General features: G+C 45.2%; 1 protein-coding gene and 1 long non-coding RNA gene across 6 annotated transcripts in view; one reads left to right on the top strand and one right to left on the bottom strand.

The window, feature by feature from the left end:
• Nucleotides 1-1451: 1451 nt before the first annotated feature.
• On the top strand, nt 1452-18439 carry LOC128314860 (uncharacterized). Its single transcript, XR_008297002.1, has 2 exons — nt 1452-2013; nt 10445-18439. It is a non-coding gene; the product is annotated as an uncharacterized LOC128314860 (long non-coding RNA).
• NR2C2 (nuclear receptor subfamily 2 group C member 2) overlaps nt 7777-18981 on the bottom strand; it is a 93151-nt gene continuing 81946 nt past the window's right edge. For 4 of the 5 annotated variants that reach the window (XM_053218905.1, XM_027042719.2, XM_027042720.2 and 1 more), the window contains 7 exons: nt 17909-18042; nt 16790-16967; nt 15547-15668; nt 14600-14739; nt 11970-12107; nt 10885-10990; nt 7777-8014 (listed from right to left, as the gene is read on the bottom strand). In XM_053218905.1, the coding sequence (XP_053074880.1) occupies nt 7840-8014; nt 10885-10990; nt 11970-12107; nt 14600-14739; nt 15547-15668; nt 16790-16967; nt 17909-18042 (993 nt within the window). In that variant the 3' untranslated portion in view covers nt 7777-7839. Of the gene's footprint in view, nt 8694-8737; nt 10991-11969; nt 12108-14599; nt 14740-15546; nt 15669-16789; nt 16968-17908; nt 18043-18981 lie in introns of all 5 variants that reach the window. The other variant, XR_008296998.1, reaches the window with a different exon arrangement.

Here is an 18981-nt window from a genome sequence, read left to right as displayed (position 1 = left end):
TTGGCTGCAGGCGAGCAGGTGGTGTAGGAGGCGCCCGTGGCGGGCACAGAGCAGCCTCCCTCAGGTGTGTGCCCTGGTGAGGCAGCCACTGCCACTCCCTGGCCCCGTTCACAGGTAGGTTTGCGGACCAGGAGGGCGGACGGGTGAGGTGCTGGCTGGTCGAGACTCCGAGGCCCTGCTCTGGGTGCCTCTCAGCCTGCCTCTTTCTCAGGTTTGCAAGAGGGGGTGAAGGTCCACCTAGTTCTTGCCTCACAGGACATGGATACTGCTGTCACTGAGGGATGCCGGTTTCAACCCTCAGGTGACACCTGAGCCCTCCCGGATTACTTCAAGGCTTACCTGGCTGAGACGCTGCCCTGTGGGAAATGCCTGGGCGGTGGGGCTGAGAGGAAAGGGGAGGCCAGGAACTAATTTGCTGGGGAAATCGTGTGGAACCAGAATGTTTTATAGAAATGCTGGGGGATCAGCCCATTAAATTGGGAGGGATTTGGCTCCTTTTACATTTACACCACCTGATGTTCAGGTGGTGATTTTGTACCAGACTTGTGTTCGGGGAGACGGCTGGTGGGGCTGGGCACGGAGGAGGCATTCTGGGATGGCTGCAGGCTCACCAGGGTTGTGTTGAACTACAGGTCCACAACGCAGTGTGCCTTCTCCCTTTACCATTTGAGGGTGGGCAGAGAATTCTATCCTCCATTCTAACCCTTTCTGTCATGTTTTTTAATAACCCCGCCCAGCTGACTTAGCCTTGGCCTTCACGCCAGCTGCTGAGGCTGTGATTGGGCTGCTGGGGCCGCTGGAGCTTTTCGGAAAGTGAGCCAGGGCTGGGGAAGTAAGCACCTCTTCCCTCCATGGCCCACAGGGGGCCCAGAAAGGTTGCTGACCGGGAGGCAAGGCAAGCCAGTGCCGCCCTTATTACTCTTTACAGAGACTTGGAATAAGCACCACTAGGGGGCATTATCTCTTTGACCCTTTTGTCTCCTGTTTCCTACTTTGTTTAGTAGTGATAAAAGATGGGTTTAAAATGTACAGAAATAGGAAAAAAAGACTGCTGTGATAGTGTCTATTTGCATAGATTTTAGACCTTGTTCTTCTGAAGTGACTGGTTTTCATTTTGAATACTTACCTGGCACAGCCATTTAAAGCTATTTGGCTGCCAGTGGGTTCTGCCAAGAATCTGACTCTGGACCTCCGAATCCTCACCAGTAAAATGAGAGGTCACATGATCCCCCCACGGAGCAAGTTCTTTCCAACTTCTACAACTTTAAGAACACATTTTTGTTCTGGATAGTGAATACCCTTACAGGATGAGCCGGCTGGTTGGAGGCCTGGCTTTTGCGTATCATCTGTGACTGCAGCTTGTGTAGCCTGGCACCTCAGCTGTGCTCCCCTCCAGAACCACCGACCTGGCTTTTGGACTTCCACACCTTCTTTCCCACTAAAGGTATTTGCAAGTCAGGTGGACCATCAAGTAGACTGACGGCTAGGGAAGTACCTGCGGGTACTTCCTGCGGGTGCTCCTGGGGGTCAGGCATTACTGGTGTTACTATTAGAAGAAATGAGCAGATGCACATTAGTCTTTAATTCACTTTTTTAATAGTATAAACCTCATTTAGGTAGTAGTATTAAGCCACAACAATAATGCCACATTGAGACAGCATTTAATAAAATGCATAAAAGCTAATTCATGCACTGCAATACTCTATATACAAACACAACAATGCAAATTCTTCTTCAAGACTGAAGACACTGATTAGATATAAAATTCAGTTTAAAAAGAACATGCTATTTTTTAAATGCCATCACATAAAGCTGATTTCAAGCTCCAGCTTTCAACAGGTTTTAAACCTGGAATTAAAATGTAATGGCATGAACAGTATTTTCTACATTGTGAAGGGCAGAAGTTACAGAAACGGTCCCAAGAAAATCTAACACCCGAATTTTCCTTTAACAGATGTCTTTTAAAAGGGCCGGTAATGCAGCTACATTTTAACGGAGAGGTCCAAACTACAGGTAAAAACTAGGGTTTGTACTATGAAAAATGTGCAGCTTTTCAGTTATAAAACTAGTTGAACACTGGTTTATTATAAGGTAGTTGGGAGAACGGAGGCTGTAGAAAAATATCCCAGCACTTGAGTTGTGTGGCGGCATCGTCTGAGCCCGTGGCCGCTCTGGTCGTTAAAATGGTAATTGAGTACACGTTCCTAAAGAGAAGTCGTTTTTAACATAAAGTTTACTACTTCCAAATGTTATCCAAATATTAAGCTTTCTCACAGTCTGTCAGTTGATAAATGTTGCTGAACATTGATTTTTATAGCATTTTTTCTATGCTGTGTGTATAAATATTGAGACACCAGAATTACTGGCTTCTGAACTGGAAGTATAGCTGGGCCTTAAAAGTATCTCCGACATTCCCCACCCCTAAGATACTCTTTTTAAGCTCAAACTTTAATTACTCTTAGATTGCTGTTAAGATAGCCCCAAATGAAAACTTTTACTTTGAAGATTGAGAGACTGTCAAGCTTCCTCTTGTATTTTAACTGGAAAGCCACCTTCAAGAGTGTGATTGTCATGACAGGCAAGGACAGGGGAAGGTCAGGAAGTACTGTTGGATGAGGCCAGCGAAGTAGGAGCTTCTTTTACATCAAATATAGGGGAAGCTGAAGGCTAAATGACCCACCGTCTCACAAAAGGCACTGAGTACTATAGTCTCAATGAAGTGTTTTCAAACATTTCGGTAGCTTATTTTAAAAAACAACAGAAAACCTATGGGCTATGTGAGTTTTGCCGTTCTCCAGTTCCCTTCAGCGGGCCAGCTTTCGGCCCTCCCGCCAGGCAGGCCCCATTCACCAGCTCTGCAAGCAACTACGCTGGGCTGGGCCCTGGCTCCCGCGTGCCGTGTCTCAGTTTAAAGCCCGATTAAGGGGGAAAATTCATCAGAATAGACCTGGGCGAGGAAAATTAGGTATCTGTAGCTTAAAGGGCACATGTAGCCATATTAAAATCCAATTTTTATCTGACATGTTTAAATCAATTTATAGGAAGGATTTACGTCAGTGGATTTTATTCACATGCTAGAGAAGTAATTTAAGATTTGTAACTTAATATTCCATAATTTAGTCATCATATTCATGTTTATCTTGAAAGACTTCTTGGTAGGTTTTTTTCAACTGGCACTAGAGACATGGGAATCTGTTTACTCACCGGGCAGTGCCCACCGTTTGCTAAATCCGGGTGAGCATAGGAAATCACTACCACACGAGGAGTCAGGCCCCAGAACAAGGACCACTCTGAATCTCTGACTATGATGCCTGTCTCTGGACCACATGACAGAGCGAGTGTCTGGGAAGGCCGACAGCTCCTACTATCAAGTTCCTTCTAGTCAGGCCATAAACAGGTGTGTGGCAGCCAAGTTAAAGGTCCCCACCTAGTTTTGGACATAAGCATGAACGGTCTTCTACCTTTCTGGCCCTTGCCTGAACCTAGAGAATATACGGCGGTGTCCTCCTGTCAGGACCTTTTCTGTCTGGAATCTTCCCTGATACAGAGTGGAGATTCTGTCTTCATGGCCTTTTCCAGCCAGGCTCACCCAAAGGAAAATGGAGTTAAAATATCAGCAAATCCATCCTGCTGAGGGACCTTGGAACACCCACATCCATTTACTTTAGCAACTCTATCATAGACTCTCTTTAAAACATAAGGAAATTTTGGATACATGGCTACATGTCTGTATACATAATATACATCTATGTACACATACACACACTATATACACTGTACATATATAGATATAAACACATGTACATTCATTCAGTCATACAAGCCTATAAATCTGTACACGCACAATGCCGCTGAAGGGACCCCAGGGCTGGACATGCACAAGTGTGCGCTGGCAAGAGGCACACGTGGGGATGTCCAGAACCCTGTGTACAAAAGACCCAAACCCGCTACCTCGATTAGGGCTTGGCTTTACAAATTTACATCAAAGTTAAGACATTTTCAAAGAGCCGTACAATCTAGAGACTGGAAGTGGGATAAAGGAAGCATGTGGGCATCTGCCTGGCCTGCTCCAACCTTCCAGGGTCTAAAGGGCACTGCCTCCCTACCTCCCCCACCCCCCCACCCCCGGGGATAAAAGCGAATGTCAGAAGATGACACTTCATGGCCTACACTTAGAGATGAAATGTCATCTAGCTAGCCCCACTGCACATGAGGCCCTTTCCACCAGCAAGTGGGCAACAAACTTCTGATCAGGTCCTAGAACTTGGATTCATAGCCAAGGGCTGCTTGTCAGGCAGAGAGCAGGCTGGGGGCAAGACTACTGGAAATCACCCCAAAGGATTAGGATGCATTTTCCCCCAGAATAAAAGCACTAGATATAGCCCTTCTAAATCTTAGCCTTCCTGCCACGGCCATCCCCCAAACAAGCAAAACAGCTAAGTAAATATGTACTATGGCTGCAACCATGCGCTCTAGCGATATGTGGCTGCCACGTCAGGGAGCCCAAGAGTAGGTGCATCCATTGCGATCACCATGGATGGTGGCAACTGCCTCAGAACAGAGTTCACATTTAATACTGAGAAGCTAGGAAACCATCCCTCTTGAGGGCATTTACATAACATCTTACAAGTGACTATACCTGCAATGAAATATAAAAACCCAAACAACAAAAGAACCCCAAGAACAGCCTCATGGCAGAAGCTAGACAATAAATAATGGTAACCCCCCAATAGACACACATACAAATTTCAAATCAGAAGGGTGGAATAGCTTGGAAAGTATCATTTGCTTGAGTAATTTTTCTAAGTCTCTGCCTGTCCTGTTTTAGGATTATACGTAATGACCTCCAGAATTTCAACATATAACTGTCTAGCATTATCTGAGATACTGCCGGAAAAGAGCCCATTTCATCAAGAAACAATGGTGTATATCACCACCTCCTTTAGCTGATAGACCTCTCCTCACAAGGGAAGAAGGGCCAGGTTAACAGAAGGGACATGTGCACAGGCTGTGTGACTAAGAACCTGCTCTTGGGCAGAGAGCTGGCATCACTTAACCAAATCTAGAGTTTCACCAACTACCAACGAGGGGTAAAAGCCTTGTGAAAGTTGAGCCTCAGTATTTGCTTGGGATCCCTTTAAAAAAGTCTGGACTTTGGGCTTCTCTTAAGCAATCTGACAAGATGGGATGGACCTGCTGTCCAAGGTGTGAAATGATTTGGGGCAGCAAGAAATCAGCTTGTGTGAACATGATCCTTAGGGAAAAGGCTACTTCAAAGTAAAGCCAAGAGGATCTGGGAAACTAATGAGTGTTCAAAGCCCAAAATGGTCCACTGCCATCAGCCATCACCAGTGAAGGGACTCAAGGGGCAAGACTAGGTCAAAATCAACAACCCTCCAAGCTGAACCGCTTTTTGTCCAGGGCTACCTGGCCAGAGTGCAGCACTCACCCAAATGTTCCCTGTCTTCCTGCTGGTTTATCATCTTCTCTGCCCCAAAACTTTCAAAAGTGCATCGCTGGGACCTCGGTCGAGGTCTTGGCTAAGCCATGCCGTTGTCTAAAGGCAAAGGTATCTACAAGCCGAATGGACACAGGACTTCCAGGGCCCACCCCTGGGAATGAGGGGTGGGCCTTTCCCCTAACATGGAGAACTCAGATCTGGGAGATGTGACACCGGTATTGCCACCGAATGGCTATGTGATCAACAGACGTGCTTATATTAAAAAATCGAACAGAAAACAGGCAACTTGCTGTGAAAGATGCATAAACGTGCTTGAAAATACCCTCTGCTAAAATCCTTCATGAGTAGAAATGAAACAGACCTGCCCTAACTCTACTGTCTTGGCTGTTTTTTTCTTAATTTTGAAATTTAAATCTCTTCAAAGTTACAAACCAAAAATTTAAGCTGGCAAAATTAAATTCTTTCCATCATTTTATAACAGGCACCCCTATTATCTCCAAAATGTGTTTCCAAGTCATGAACTATAAATAATATAATTAAATCCAAACAGGAATTTAGAAGTTGGAGATACCATCCCCACTTAATTCCTACTAATGACTTTCACCAAGTGCTCCTAACACTTCAGAACAGAGAATCCTATTTTGTCAAGAGCCAGTGGCTAGCTGGCTGGGCACCTACATAGCACATGAGGCCCCACCCTGACTAGGGCCCAAGCCAGACCAGAGAGTGCCTGTGAGGCAGGGGAAGTGCACTGGGATCTTTCTGGATACCATCTGGTCAAAAGGTCCTGGGAGATGCAGATTTAACCTAATGCTGTATTTTCTTAATCTGGGCTGTACAAAAAGGAAACGGAGAGTACCTGATCTGGTCTTGGACATGCCACTTTCCCAAGCAGGAAATGCCCACCGTTTACTCACATCCATGGGAATTTATGCTCTTCTCTAGACAGAACTTCCTTATACTGCATTCTGCTCTTGTAAATGATGGTGGCTGTAACTTAGGACAAAGAAGATAACTTTGGGAGTTACGGGTTTTTTATAAGGAGCAGGTAGGCTGCTTCTGCATACATCACCCCAAATGCTCCAGGGTTCTTTGCTGGTACACACCTGGAGGGATCAAAGTGCATGGTGTGCCAGTAGCATTCAAAGATCTGCCAACAGAAATGCAGAGTCTGGAAACACTTTGAAAAACCCTGATATTCAAGGTCAACAGAGAAACCCTTCCATTCAGCCATACCATCACCACTACCCTGGGACAGGGAGCAAAATCCTGCACCCCTCCCCGCTGAATCACCTCACAGTTCTGAGTGAACTGCAGGAATACAGACCCTTCTCAAGGGGGCGTTTGGAATGGAAACCCCTGAGAAGGGGACCTTCCTCCATCTGAACAATGAGCAACCGCCCCAGATTGCATTTAGGAATTACTGTCAGGTTCAAAATGCCCACCTTGCACTTTTTGGTCAGAAGGCTCTGTCTGCCGTGAGTGGTGGAGGTGATTTGGGGATGTTTTCACTTGCTGCAGGAATTGGCAGTTTATGTCTGACTGGTTGCAATCCAATTCTGAGAACCAGTCATCAAGAGAGCCCTAGGTTTGGAGGAGCCTGTAGATGCCAGTCACAGACCAGAACCAGAGGTCAGGGAACCTGACAAGCATCATCAACTCACCAGCTGAGGAAGCTTCCGGTTGGGGTCCCCACCGACTACACTACCACACGCCCACTTACTGCATGATACACATGAGCCACATTCTCAATCGTTCATAGGAATTTAGTTCAACACCACTAATGTGTGCATACAATTAGGAATGATGCCATCTTTTCTTAAACATAAATGATTGTCTCCTGTACCCTATTGCGTTTTCACAGAAATCATTAGCATTTCGGCAAAAGACATACACAGTTTTCCATTTGTCCTGCCCACAGGCAAGATGTTGCTAACATACGCATTGATAAGAAGTGCTTAGAAAGTGCTAATATTATTTACCCTGGTAATTAGTAGCTATTAATTCCAAGGAAAATTTTAATATATATACACACATACTGTTTTCTTAGGTTCGTTTAGTTTTGTTTAATACTAGTCTCTGACATTATAAAACTCTTTGTTTTTTGCCCTTTGAGAATTGCTAAATACAAATTAGGTTAAAAGATTGTTCCAAAATCTGCTTCATCAAAAGGCATTAAAACATTTCTTATGGCAGGAAAGGATCCTACTAGTCTTTTAGTTGCTATTGTTTGGGATTAACAGGTAAGAAGAAACCAGGTAGGAAATGGCTAACATACTGGAAATATTTGCACATACCAAAATACCACTACTTTATTTTCTGTTATCTGAGCGGTCCTGGGAGGATCCTTCTGCTTCTCGGCAGGCGTGCGGTGCACACTATAGACTGGCTCCGGTGATCTGGCCGTTATACTCTGCTGTCTCCATCTTGAGGATGTAGGGGATTATGCTGTCTATTGAAACATTGCCAATGAGACCAGTAAAAAAAAGTTCTTCTGTTATGTTTGAGCTCATCAGCCTGAGTGCTGGCAGGCGAACGAGAATCCGGGCCAATCTGTAAAAGGGAGGCTCATTAGAGAAAGGGAGTTCACTGCCCTTCAGACTTCTCCCTGGACAGGCTCCCAGGGACCCTCTCCGCACTGCTTGGAATTGAAACAAACAAACAGACCCATGACCTACCCCCTGTATTTCAAATTTCAACAGTTCCTCTTGTAGGGATTTATCATGAGAGAAAATCAAAACCAAGTACAAAGATGTATGTACAAATGTTTCCTTCATCTATAACAATTCTCCCCACCTCCACCAAAAGAGAAAAATTTGGAAATCAATAAAGGATGGGTTAAATTATGGTATCTCCATATAAAAGAGCACACTGTATATTCAGCAAAAAGTATAAAAAAGATACATATTCACTGATGTTACGTCTGTGATGTACAGCCAAGTAAAAACCTAAAAGGAGACTGGGAAGCAGCAAGTGTAACACAATCTCATTTGTGTAAATTTATTTGTGTGGCATGTATAAGAAAGTATTTGGAAGGATGTTCACCAAAATGTTCACCAAAACCCTGATCTCTGGGTTTGGGGATCTGGAATGCTTTTACTTATTAAACCTTTGTCTGTATTACTCTAGTGTTCACATAGCATCCTAATTAAAAAATGAAGCAATAAAATTGTTTTCATTTTGAAAACACCCTGGGTGGGAGGACACATCATGACCCCGTTCTGATGGCTCTCTGGACACTGTATCTGAAGCATCCCACATGATTGGCCATTCCACAGACACTGTACAAAGCTACGTGTGCAAGGATGCTCACTGCGTGCCAGCCTAGTCTGGAAACAACCTATATTTTCATTAGCAGGAAAGTTCTAAAGAAATGACAGCATCTCCTCAACCACAGAAAATGCAGAAGTATGCTTGTTGAACATTACATGAAGAAAGGGTTACAAAACCTTACTTTGGATTTTATGATTCCAGTTACACAGACATAAAAAATTTCTGGAAGGAAATGCATAAAACGTTAACTATGGATAGTGCTATTTACAGGAACTGAAAAGCTTCCATTTTACTTTCCAGAATGTTCTCATTTCTTTCCTACAGTGAACACTGTTATTTTTAAAAAGAGAAAATACAGATTATGCAAGCGGCATTCCAACATCATCGTCCATTCGCCCAGCCACCATGAGTCTTGCAGGGCACACAAAGATGTAAGGGGACACCACCACAGACCAGAAGGGGCAGACAGGATGAAGGATCTTGGAAACTCAGCAAGGGTCAATCAAGGAGGACTTCTTGGGGTGTGCGGGGGGACAGGTCAGCTGGGCCTTAGAGGCTGGCTGAGGTTTCTCTCAGCAGAGATATAAACAATGGGGAGGGATAGAAGGGTTATTTCAGGAGGAACAGACAGTATGAGAAAAGGCATAAAATGGGAAAGACTAAAACAATGCAGAAACGGGTGTCAACCGTCCTAGGGCTTTTGGGGGAACTGTCTCTGAGTGAGTTTCTGAGTCCTATCCTATGAGAAAGCCTCCCTTATCTCATTTTTGGTTCCAAATCACTTTTCTTACCATGCCCTTTATCTATCCCTAGGTCCCTCACTAGATTTTTGTAGAAACACCTACTTTCAAAGGCCAGAGAGCTGCTGTTGTCAAGACGGCTCTAGTGTGCTGTGTGGTTCTGTTAGCAGTCCCTACAGGGGCATTTCCAGTCTCTTCTGACCACGGACACTGTGTGGGAGTAGGCCCATGGCTACCTCTGGGGACAGCTTGCCTGCGTACCCGGCTGGGTTGGATGAGCTCTGGGTATGGGTGGCAGAGCTCCCATTGGCAGTCCCATTCTATATGTATTGAGGCTGTAATCACTTGAGACTCATGGTGAGGTTTTCTTAGATTCCAGTCAAAATGGATCCTGCTCTGGCAAAAGCTATGCGTGGGCCATGGAGGTGTGCCTAAAGCAGAGGAGGTTCTCTCCCAGCAGGGCCAGCTACAGGTCTGCCAATCACACCACAGAAATGGGTCCCTGGGGCCTGGCATCCTCATTCTGTGGGGCATCTTTGGATTGAGGTCTGTGAAGGGGACACACATGGAGAGAAGTGGGGCCGTGTATCTTATGGGTCAATTTTGCTCCAGTGTTTATTTTGAGAGGACAGGGCGGGGAAGGGAATATTAAATAGTTTGCCTGACATGACCTCAGTAATTCATGGAGTTTCCAGTGGGTTGGAAGTGGTCATGGGGAAAGAGCTCCTCCACTCCTTGGCTGGAAAGCCTGCCAGGCATCCTGCCCTATTTCAGAACTTTCCTGTTCAGTTTTGCATGACAAAGGCTCACATGTATATCTATGAGTATATGTGTATATACATGTATTTGCTGCCCAATCATTACAAATAATACAAACTAACTTTTTTACCTAAAAAATGGGAGTTCAAAAAAAATCAGTTTATCTGACGGCAAAATTACTATTTTCTATAACCCACTCACTCCTTTGTAGAGGTCGGGGTCGGTTTCTGTCAACAAAAACTTTGCTACCACGTACGCTAGCTTGGCCTCTTCAGTGGACGCAGACCACGGGGGCACAGCTGCTCTTCTGGACAAAGGGAATCTCTGTGAGAACTACCGTCTGTGCACGACGTGAGCCTCGGAGGGAATTACACAGCAACGATTCCAAACCCTCATGTTACAGAAGAACCACCCAAGGTTCCACCTGCAGTTTACCCAGCAAACACTGGAATGGTCCAGTATTCCTGCCCCTCCCACCTAGCACTTTCCACACACTGTTACCATCCATGAAATGCAAGAACTAAAGTGTGATCAAAAGGAGGCTTCACCGGGCTGCCAGACGTGGAAAGGCTGACAATTTATATTTGTGACTACAGATCCAGCTGCACCCCCTCCTGCCCCACAGCAAGAGTGTGTATCTTTGCGCCTCACCGGTACGTGTCTTCCGAATAGGTTTTCTGAACGTAGTCCTGCAATTCCATCTGTGCCTTTTCTTGGAATTTTTCAATCTGGCTTGTGCTGGTCAAACCTGGATGGTCTAAAAAGAGAAAAGTACCCCTGAGTTGCCTTGTGTATTGTGAAAGCCTCGCTTGCAGACTTCTTAGTATTTTTAATTAAGCCTCTGGCAAATTTCTCAAGTACAATGTAGATTGAACTCTGAAGGTGGATCTGGTTTGGATATTACTGTTAAAACATTAGTTTTTGCTCTATGCTCTGCCAAGGCCTGAGGGTTCCCGGGAGAGGGCTGGGCTCCTGAGTGGTCACACCAGCCTCACCAGCCCCACCTGGCTTGGTTTGGACATCTGGCTTGGAACCATCACATGAGATTAGAAATTATCATTTACTTTCTATGTATTTAATACATAATTTCTCCCATTTTTATTAGCTACTTTGTTGTTCATGAGTGGATGGCTGGGGAAGAAGGGAGGGAGTTAGCGGTGTCCAACCCTGCTATCGAGTTCAGCAGTCAGCCTGAGTGACCTCTCTGGAGGCTCCGAGACAACAGCCGAGAGGGGGGCAGCGAGGCCAGCCGGACAGTCCTGCTGCCTCTTCTTTAGCTGCTGCTACTGTCCTCCAGGAACAGGTAAACTTGTGCAGTTTCAGTCTGTACTGGAGGACATATGCTAATATAAACTAAAAATTGGCAAAAAGGAAAGCAAAACAAATCAAAACGAACAAAAAAGGACATTGGACAGTAGTGTACTACTCTGTTTTGTATGCTGAAGTCTTGTTTGGCCAATGGTTTAAATTAGGATACAGAATAGATCTATTCAACATATGAAGTCAAAACATCTGGAAGGCACTATGGCATATGTCTTTGGGACTGTAAAAACAATTTAAAAGAACGTTATGTGTTTATGTTAGCTAGCAAAGCACACCTTTTAGGAGAACATTCTGTCACATACAATCTGGCAGGGCTCTCTGTACATGGCTGACAGCGTGACAACACGTTCATGTTCAGAAATATCAGTAGACATAGGCGGAAAACTGTTGTGAGTCACCACCACATATCTTACCGGGGCTAAAGAGAACTATAGCTTTAAGGTATGCATACTCATAGCCGTCTATATCCAGCTTCGCCATACTGTTACAGAATTCCTGAAGCTTCCAGATGTGCTCCATGACTTGCTTTATCCGGTCTCCAGAAAGTTTATCTACAAATCAACATCACAGATCCTCTGAGAAAGGCTGGTGAGAATAACAACACAAGCTTCTTTGAGGAGCCACAAAGAGAAGAGAAAATGATTTCACTTTTTAATGGAAAACCATTTACCTTCAGATGGTTAACAGCCTCAGTTTCCAGGTGAAGGAGAAGTGACAATAGGTACCCAAATTCCACTCTGCTATGTATGCTGTCTCAGTAATAATCCCCCAGACCAGCGATTCTCCCTGGCCCCACGGTGGGCAGCAACTTTGGCCTATAGGCACAAACTGGTAACTCCTTTTATTCTGTGCTTAAGACCTATAAGTCAATTCTTAACAGTGGTCAGATTTTCTAAGTCTCTGCAGGCATTTAATAAATGTTTACGGATATGACCATTAAATGTCGACATTTTTTAGTTGTGAAACAATTTTGTGTGTTTTCCGATTTAATCTTCATGGTAGTATTTGCTGAAGGTATTAGTATTATTACACTCAGTTAAAAATAAAGGAAACCAATCCTCATTTGTGAACAAATCTAACTTAAAATCAACAAAATGTTACAGGGTTAAAAAAAAAAAAAATCAGCTTTACGTTACTAGTCCAAAGGAGTAACTAGAAAAACAAAGGTGTGACTAGGTAACTCGAATCCCTAGATAATCAAACATCTGGAATGCCTAATGAAAAGTGCAGCTCAACTGCAATTCAGTATCAGCTGTAGATTTTTAGTGTCAGTGCTGAATCCTAGGCGTGCTCCCTCAAGACTATGTCTTTGATACTATGGACTTCCGGCAGGCAGAGGGCTATCTGCACTGGCTATCTCCTGTCCTGACATGGCTGGGATCTGACCACCAAATGTTAGGTAGTTGCCACAAATCTTTCTGGAAGAGAGTCACCTTCGCTCGTGAGCAGCAGCTGGGTATGCAACTGTGTCCTGGACTAGGGGGTCTGCACGACCCTTGTCTGTGCCTGGCTCTTCTGCTTGCCGTTTCACTTGGGGCAATCCAGGGACCTTACTGCGATAATAGTCTCTCTAGGATTGTGAGAATTTGTTATATGGGAAAGGGTAACCTGTTACGAGATAATAAAAAAATCTGTCTGTTGGTCTCTGCCCCCAGTTTCTGGCACAGAGCTCCTGAAACCCTTGTTAATTTCTAAGTGATAAGAGCACTACCACGACATCTTATTCTAATATTTGTCTTTGACCCTGTTCCTGACAAAGAGCTCCTAAAACCCTTGTAAGCTCCTATGTGTTAAGAGCACTAGGATTCATCTTTTGAGGTGAATCTATGGGGCCTGGCCCCTGGAAAGACTAAGGCATGCCAAGAAACTTGGAATTTCCAGCCCCGTCCCTCATCCTCCAGAGTGGGGAGAGGAGCTAGACACGGAGTTAATAATTGATCATGCCCACATGAGGAAGGAAGTCTCCATCATAAAATCCCAATAGTATGGGGTTCAGAGAGCTTCCAAGTTGGTGAACACATGCACACCAGAGGGTGAAGTACCCCAAGTCCACGGGGACAGAAACTCCTGTACTTGAGATTCTCTCAGACCTCACCCTATGTATCTCTTCATCTGGCTGTTCATCTGTATCCTTTATCATATCCTTTTAAAAAGTGGTAAACTTAAGTGTCTCCTCAAGTTCTGTGAGTGACGCTAGTGAATGAATCCAACTTAAGGGCTGCTGCAACCTCTGATCTACAGCAGGTTGGTCAGAAGCACAGGTGATAGCCTGGACTTGTGTGTGTGTTTTGGGGACAGGGTCTTATGGGACTGAGCCCTTAACACCCGTGGGATCTGACGCTATCTCTGGGTAGACAGTGTCAGAATTGGTGTCACAGGGAATTGCCTGTTGTGGGGAAACACCTCCACACATTGGTGACTACAAGTTCCAGAACTGAAGTGCTTGGGGAGTCTGGGTGGATCAGTTGGTAAAGTGTCCAATTTCTGATTTTGGCGCAGGTCATGATCTCATGGTCGTGAGATTGAGCCCTGCATCGGGCTTCTCACTAAGCATGGAGCCTGTTTGAGATTTACTCTTTCCCCCTCTGCCCCTCTCCCCCGTGTTCTCGTGCTCTTTCTCTCTCTCAAAAAAAAAAAAAAAAAAAAAAAAAGTGTTCTGTGTGAGTAGTAAAGGAGACATGCAGGGAAGAGAAGCACAGTAGGGAAAAACTGGGTTTTTCTTTCACCCCACAGGTGAAAAACTAGTTTTTTTCCATGTATGCCTGCCAATCAAGATGGAAATGTAAGATTATGCTGGAAACATCACCAAATGCCTACGTATCAGGAAGTTGGCAATTTCTTCAATTATCTTTTTTTCGCCTTTCATATGCCTTATAAGATGACAGACGGGTGGAAATTTAAATGTTCTCACTGGTAAAGGTCCTAGGACTTAAATGTTAAACTACCTTCAGCCTGAGGATGCTGTGGGACACTGAGGCTGGCCAGTTTGCAAGGAGTCAGCCTGAACCGAGATGCAATCCCCCACAGCCCAGCCCAGCCCTACCTTCCTGGATGCTGTTCTGCAGGTGGTTGACAATGGCCGCCAGGATAGTGGAGAGACTCATGACCTGGGCACACTGGGCGAGGCCGAGGGTGAAGAGCTCGTTCCAGCAGGCCCGCACCAGGCTGGTGTTGCAGTCCTGCCTGGGGACAGAGGTCAGAGTGGGTGTGGGTACATGCTGGCATTCTCCAGGGCCCAGTTTGCCCCAAACAGGTCGATTCAGCAAGTGTTTCTTGAAGGTCTATGGTATGTTCAGGACCATTCTCTGAAAACACCACTGTCTGTGTGAATCTCTTAACTAAAGTCCCTCTGAGGATAAACTATTCTCTTAACAAAGACTCTTTAGACTTCAGTAATGAGAAATCTGAATGGGTATGACTAAACTGGCATCTCCTACAGCCTTCTAAACTCACAGTGGCCCTGACATGGCTGTCAGAAGAGGCTGCAGTGATCCAAGGGCTAAGAGCTAAGGGGGTGGGAGACACACCCTGCAGACAGAGAACAGAGGGTCTGCAAACCCTGCAGGGGAGAAGCCGGCACTGGAGACAGGAAGAGGCCAGCCACGCCAGCCTTCAGCCCTGTCTTGGGTGATTTATACTCAGGACAGCATGGCTACCATGCTGCAAACAGTATGACCCTATCTGAGGAGCTCCTGCTACTTGTCTCAACATTTCAGGATGACTCCTGCCTTTTGCTCCACTCCATCCCTGGCTCCCAGCACCAAGTCCTTGGCATATGGAGAAGACTGATAAAAGTTTGAGTAACACCGAAATAGTGGCAACCATGGACCTCGGCTACCAGTCCACTTAGTATGTTTAATAAGAAAATCAGGGTCACTTGAATGAGATCACAGGAACAAACTAGAATGGCCCTCAGATATCTTCTGGGCCACTCCTAATGAGGGGAGGGCTCTTGCTGAAAGATATGCACAGAGAGAAAAGGCCACTTACCCAAGTGCCTGAAAAGCTGGGATTGACCTGGCCCAGTGCATGGAGAGGAAAAGCAGGCGGGACGCTGACTCGCAGATGTAGTGCACGTTGAGGTACTCTGGCATTGGGCTGGGCATGGTGAGCTGGAGAAGAAGAGGCACACAGCACAGGAGGTGACACAGAGACAGGTCAACATGAATCCCTGTCACGTTTCAACAACTGTGACACTTGAGTTGTGATAATCTCTAATGCTGAAGCTCCTGTGCAGACCCATCCTTATGAAACCTGTGTCCTCTGCAGTGGGGGGCTGGCACCAACACCCTGTGGTCTCTTGCCCAATGAACTCGGGTCTGATGGCCCTCAGAATGTGGTCAATGATGGTGACCTCCCAGCTCAATCACACAAAGACATACTTTTCAACTTTTGCCTCAATTAAATTGCTATTTGTTCTAAAGCAATTCCATTTTGAGCTGGAGGTTAAAATCTAAATTGAATCTGGGAACAGGGATCAACTTCATAGCTAGTGGGCATTTGGTAGGTGGCCTCAGGGTGACAGTGAGTGAGAGCTGAAAAGAAACCCATATGGTGGGAGGACGAGATCCCATCATCAGAATGCTCAGGCCTGGGCTCCAGAGCTCCACTGTCCAGAAGGGGCATTAATGCCTTTGATGCTGGAATCCCACTGGTGACCTATATTCTTGGCACCAGTGGGCAACTATGAGCAGGGACCCAGTCTTCCTAAGTGACTGGTCAGGCCTCTCTAGTCAAGAGCACTCGGGGATAGGAAGACACGGTCTGTAGCCCTAGAAACTGAGGAGTGTCTTTTGGAAGCAAGGCCATGGAGGAGCCTGTGGGGAAGACTAATAGCTCTTCAAAGTTCTGTGGCTAGCGATGGCAAGCGGTCAGGACCAGCGGCTAGGAATGAAGGCTGGCTGCCTGCACGCTGAAGCAGACAAAGGTGCCTGACTGAGCCTGTGCTGGAGCTAGGCCATCCTAGAAAAGGCAGAGCAGTCCATTAAAAACCCTCGAGGGTCAGCACCTGGTCAACCCCTCTTGGCAAGGACAGGCCACACCTGCTTCAGGGCAAGTTACCTTGAAAGCCAAATGAGCAAAACGGAGTGAAAATGCTTTTTAATGAGAATACTGTTCTGGAACACCAGGTCTGGATCAAAAGCCACAACATGAAAATGAGCTTGCTACAAGATTTTGGTTTTACACTGCAGGCTGGGAGGCTGGGGCATGTGGGTAGGCTGAATGCACTCACCTTAAATGTGACATGAGTATCTGAAAGGAGGGGCCCTTCGACCTCGATGATGGGTGTGGACTGGTCTCTGCTGATGACGTGGATGCCGCCTCCTCCACTGGCATCTATGCCGTCTGCTAGGCTCGGAGGTGAGGAGCTGTCTGTGGTATTAAGTGCTTTAGCTAAGGTATCAAATGCCCTGTGAGCAAAAATGAAGCAGTCAGTGGTGTGAATCCACAGCTTTTAGGAGGAACAGAACTCTAGCTGAGACATAATCTAGAAAAACCATGCAATGGGGAAAAGATCATTAAATTCTACCTGCTGGGGGAAGGGATGACAATGAAAGTTTCTGTGTACAGTCCATACATCATCATGGGCACTAAGCTATATATTATTTATTTTAACACATAATTTCTATTTTTCACACTACTCTCTAAGGTAGAACCCTCCCCATTTTATAGATGTGAAAGCTGAGGCCTGGAGATGTTACATAACTCTTCTAAGACCAACCACCCAGTAAATGGTGGAAACAGAATTCTATCCAACTCGAATCCCATCCTCTTTGCTATCAGACTGCAAGAGATCATGAGGCCTGGGGCACTTGTGTGGCCTCCAGCTGTACATCTGCCCAGCCTGGCAAGACAGGCAGGGGTGACCAGTCCCACAGGAAAGGAGCAAACACGAGAGCCTATGGAGAAGAAACTCTCTGCAGCCGGTTACGGATGTCCAGGGCCAGCTAATGCTAGTAGCTAACACTCTGATGGACTTAAGCTTTAGACTACTTGGAAAAATAGGCTAAAACAGAAGTGGGAAAGGGGATGAACTATTAATATTTACTCAAAATAACTAATGCAAGGAACACCTGTCTATTGAAGGGTTTTCCCTGCTTCCACTCAGTCACTCCATTTCCTTTTTCATTGTTTGGAATGAAAAGCAACTTTGATTGTTTTATATCATGTAATATAAACGAATCCTGGTTCCCATAGTTAAAATGTGAAGGAAGACAGATGTGCAGGGACACTGTGACTTTACCATCCTTGATTAAATACAGGGTGGGTGTCAAAATGCTGCCGCCAGCCCTCACAAAACAGCAGTTAAGTGTGCACACTGGGCAGAGCCTCCACCCTCATGGGATCATACCGAGTAATCTCACTTGCGGACTGGTCCTCCGGCTGCATTTCTGAAGCGTCACCATTGTTAAGGGACTCACTCAAGTTGGCAAGGGAGGTTACTACATTTGCCAGTGTGCCCAGAGCTCCCTGGCTTGTTTCTGCCTATTAAACAAAAAACAAGAACATTAAAGATGAACACAAACACACACATAAAAGACTCTCAGGCCAATGAAGGTATAATGGTAGTTTAAAAACAGCATCTATGGGGTGTGAGCTCAGCATGGCAGCAGGAGGGAAAACTTTTTGGTGAGGGGAGAGTCCGGCGTTTTGACTGCGATGGTGGTTACACAAATATACATATAATAAGGTAACAGAAAACAGACAAATTAGACACTGCCAAAATTTAAACTTCTGTGCTTCAAAAGATATTAAGAAAGTAAATGGGGTGCCTAGCTGGCTCAGTTGGTGAAGCATTGGCTCCTGACCTTGGAGTTGTGAGTTCGAGCCCAACGGTGGGTGTACAGATTACTTAAAAATAAAAGCTTAAAAAAAGAAAAAAGTTATTAGGAAAGTAAAAAGAAACCCTGCCCTTCCACACACAAAAGACAACCCAGAGAATGGGAGGAAATATTTGCAAAACACACATCTTACAACGGTTTAGTAACCAGAATATCTAAAGAACTCTTTCAAGTCAAAAATAAAAAGATAAAGCAGTCAGTTAAAAAAAAAAAATGAGCCAAGGATTTAGATATTTCTTAGAAGAGGACACACATGGCCAATAAGCACATGAAAAGATGCTCAACATCACTGGAAATGCAAATCAAAACCACAATGAGATACCACCTCACACCCAACAGGATGTTTATAATAAAAAAGACAGGTAATAACAGGTGCTGGGGAGGATGTGGAGAAACTGGACCCTCATACATTGCTGGTGGGAATGTAAAATGGTGCAGCCACTGTAGAAAAGTCTGGCACTTCCTCACCAAGTTTAAATACAGAGTTACCATATGACCAGCAATTCCACTCCCTAGTTATATACATGAGAAATTAAAACATACGTCCACACACACAAAATTACCCAAACGTTCGTAGCATATT

The sequence above is a fragment of the Acinonyx jubatus genome, chromosome A2, assembly GCF_027475565.1.
Source record: "Acinonyx jubatus isolate Ajub_Pintada_27869175 chromosome A2, VMU_Ajub_asm_v1.0, whole genome shotgun sequence".
Lineage (NCBI taxonomy): Eukaryota > Metazoa > Chordata > Mammalia > Carnivora > Felidae > Acinonyx > Acinonyx jubatus.
Note: the sequence above shows the minus strand (reverse complement) of the source record. Positions and strands in the feature narration are given on the sequence as shown.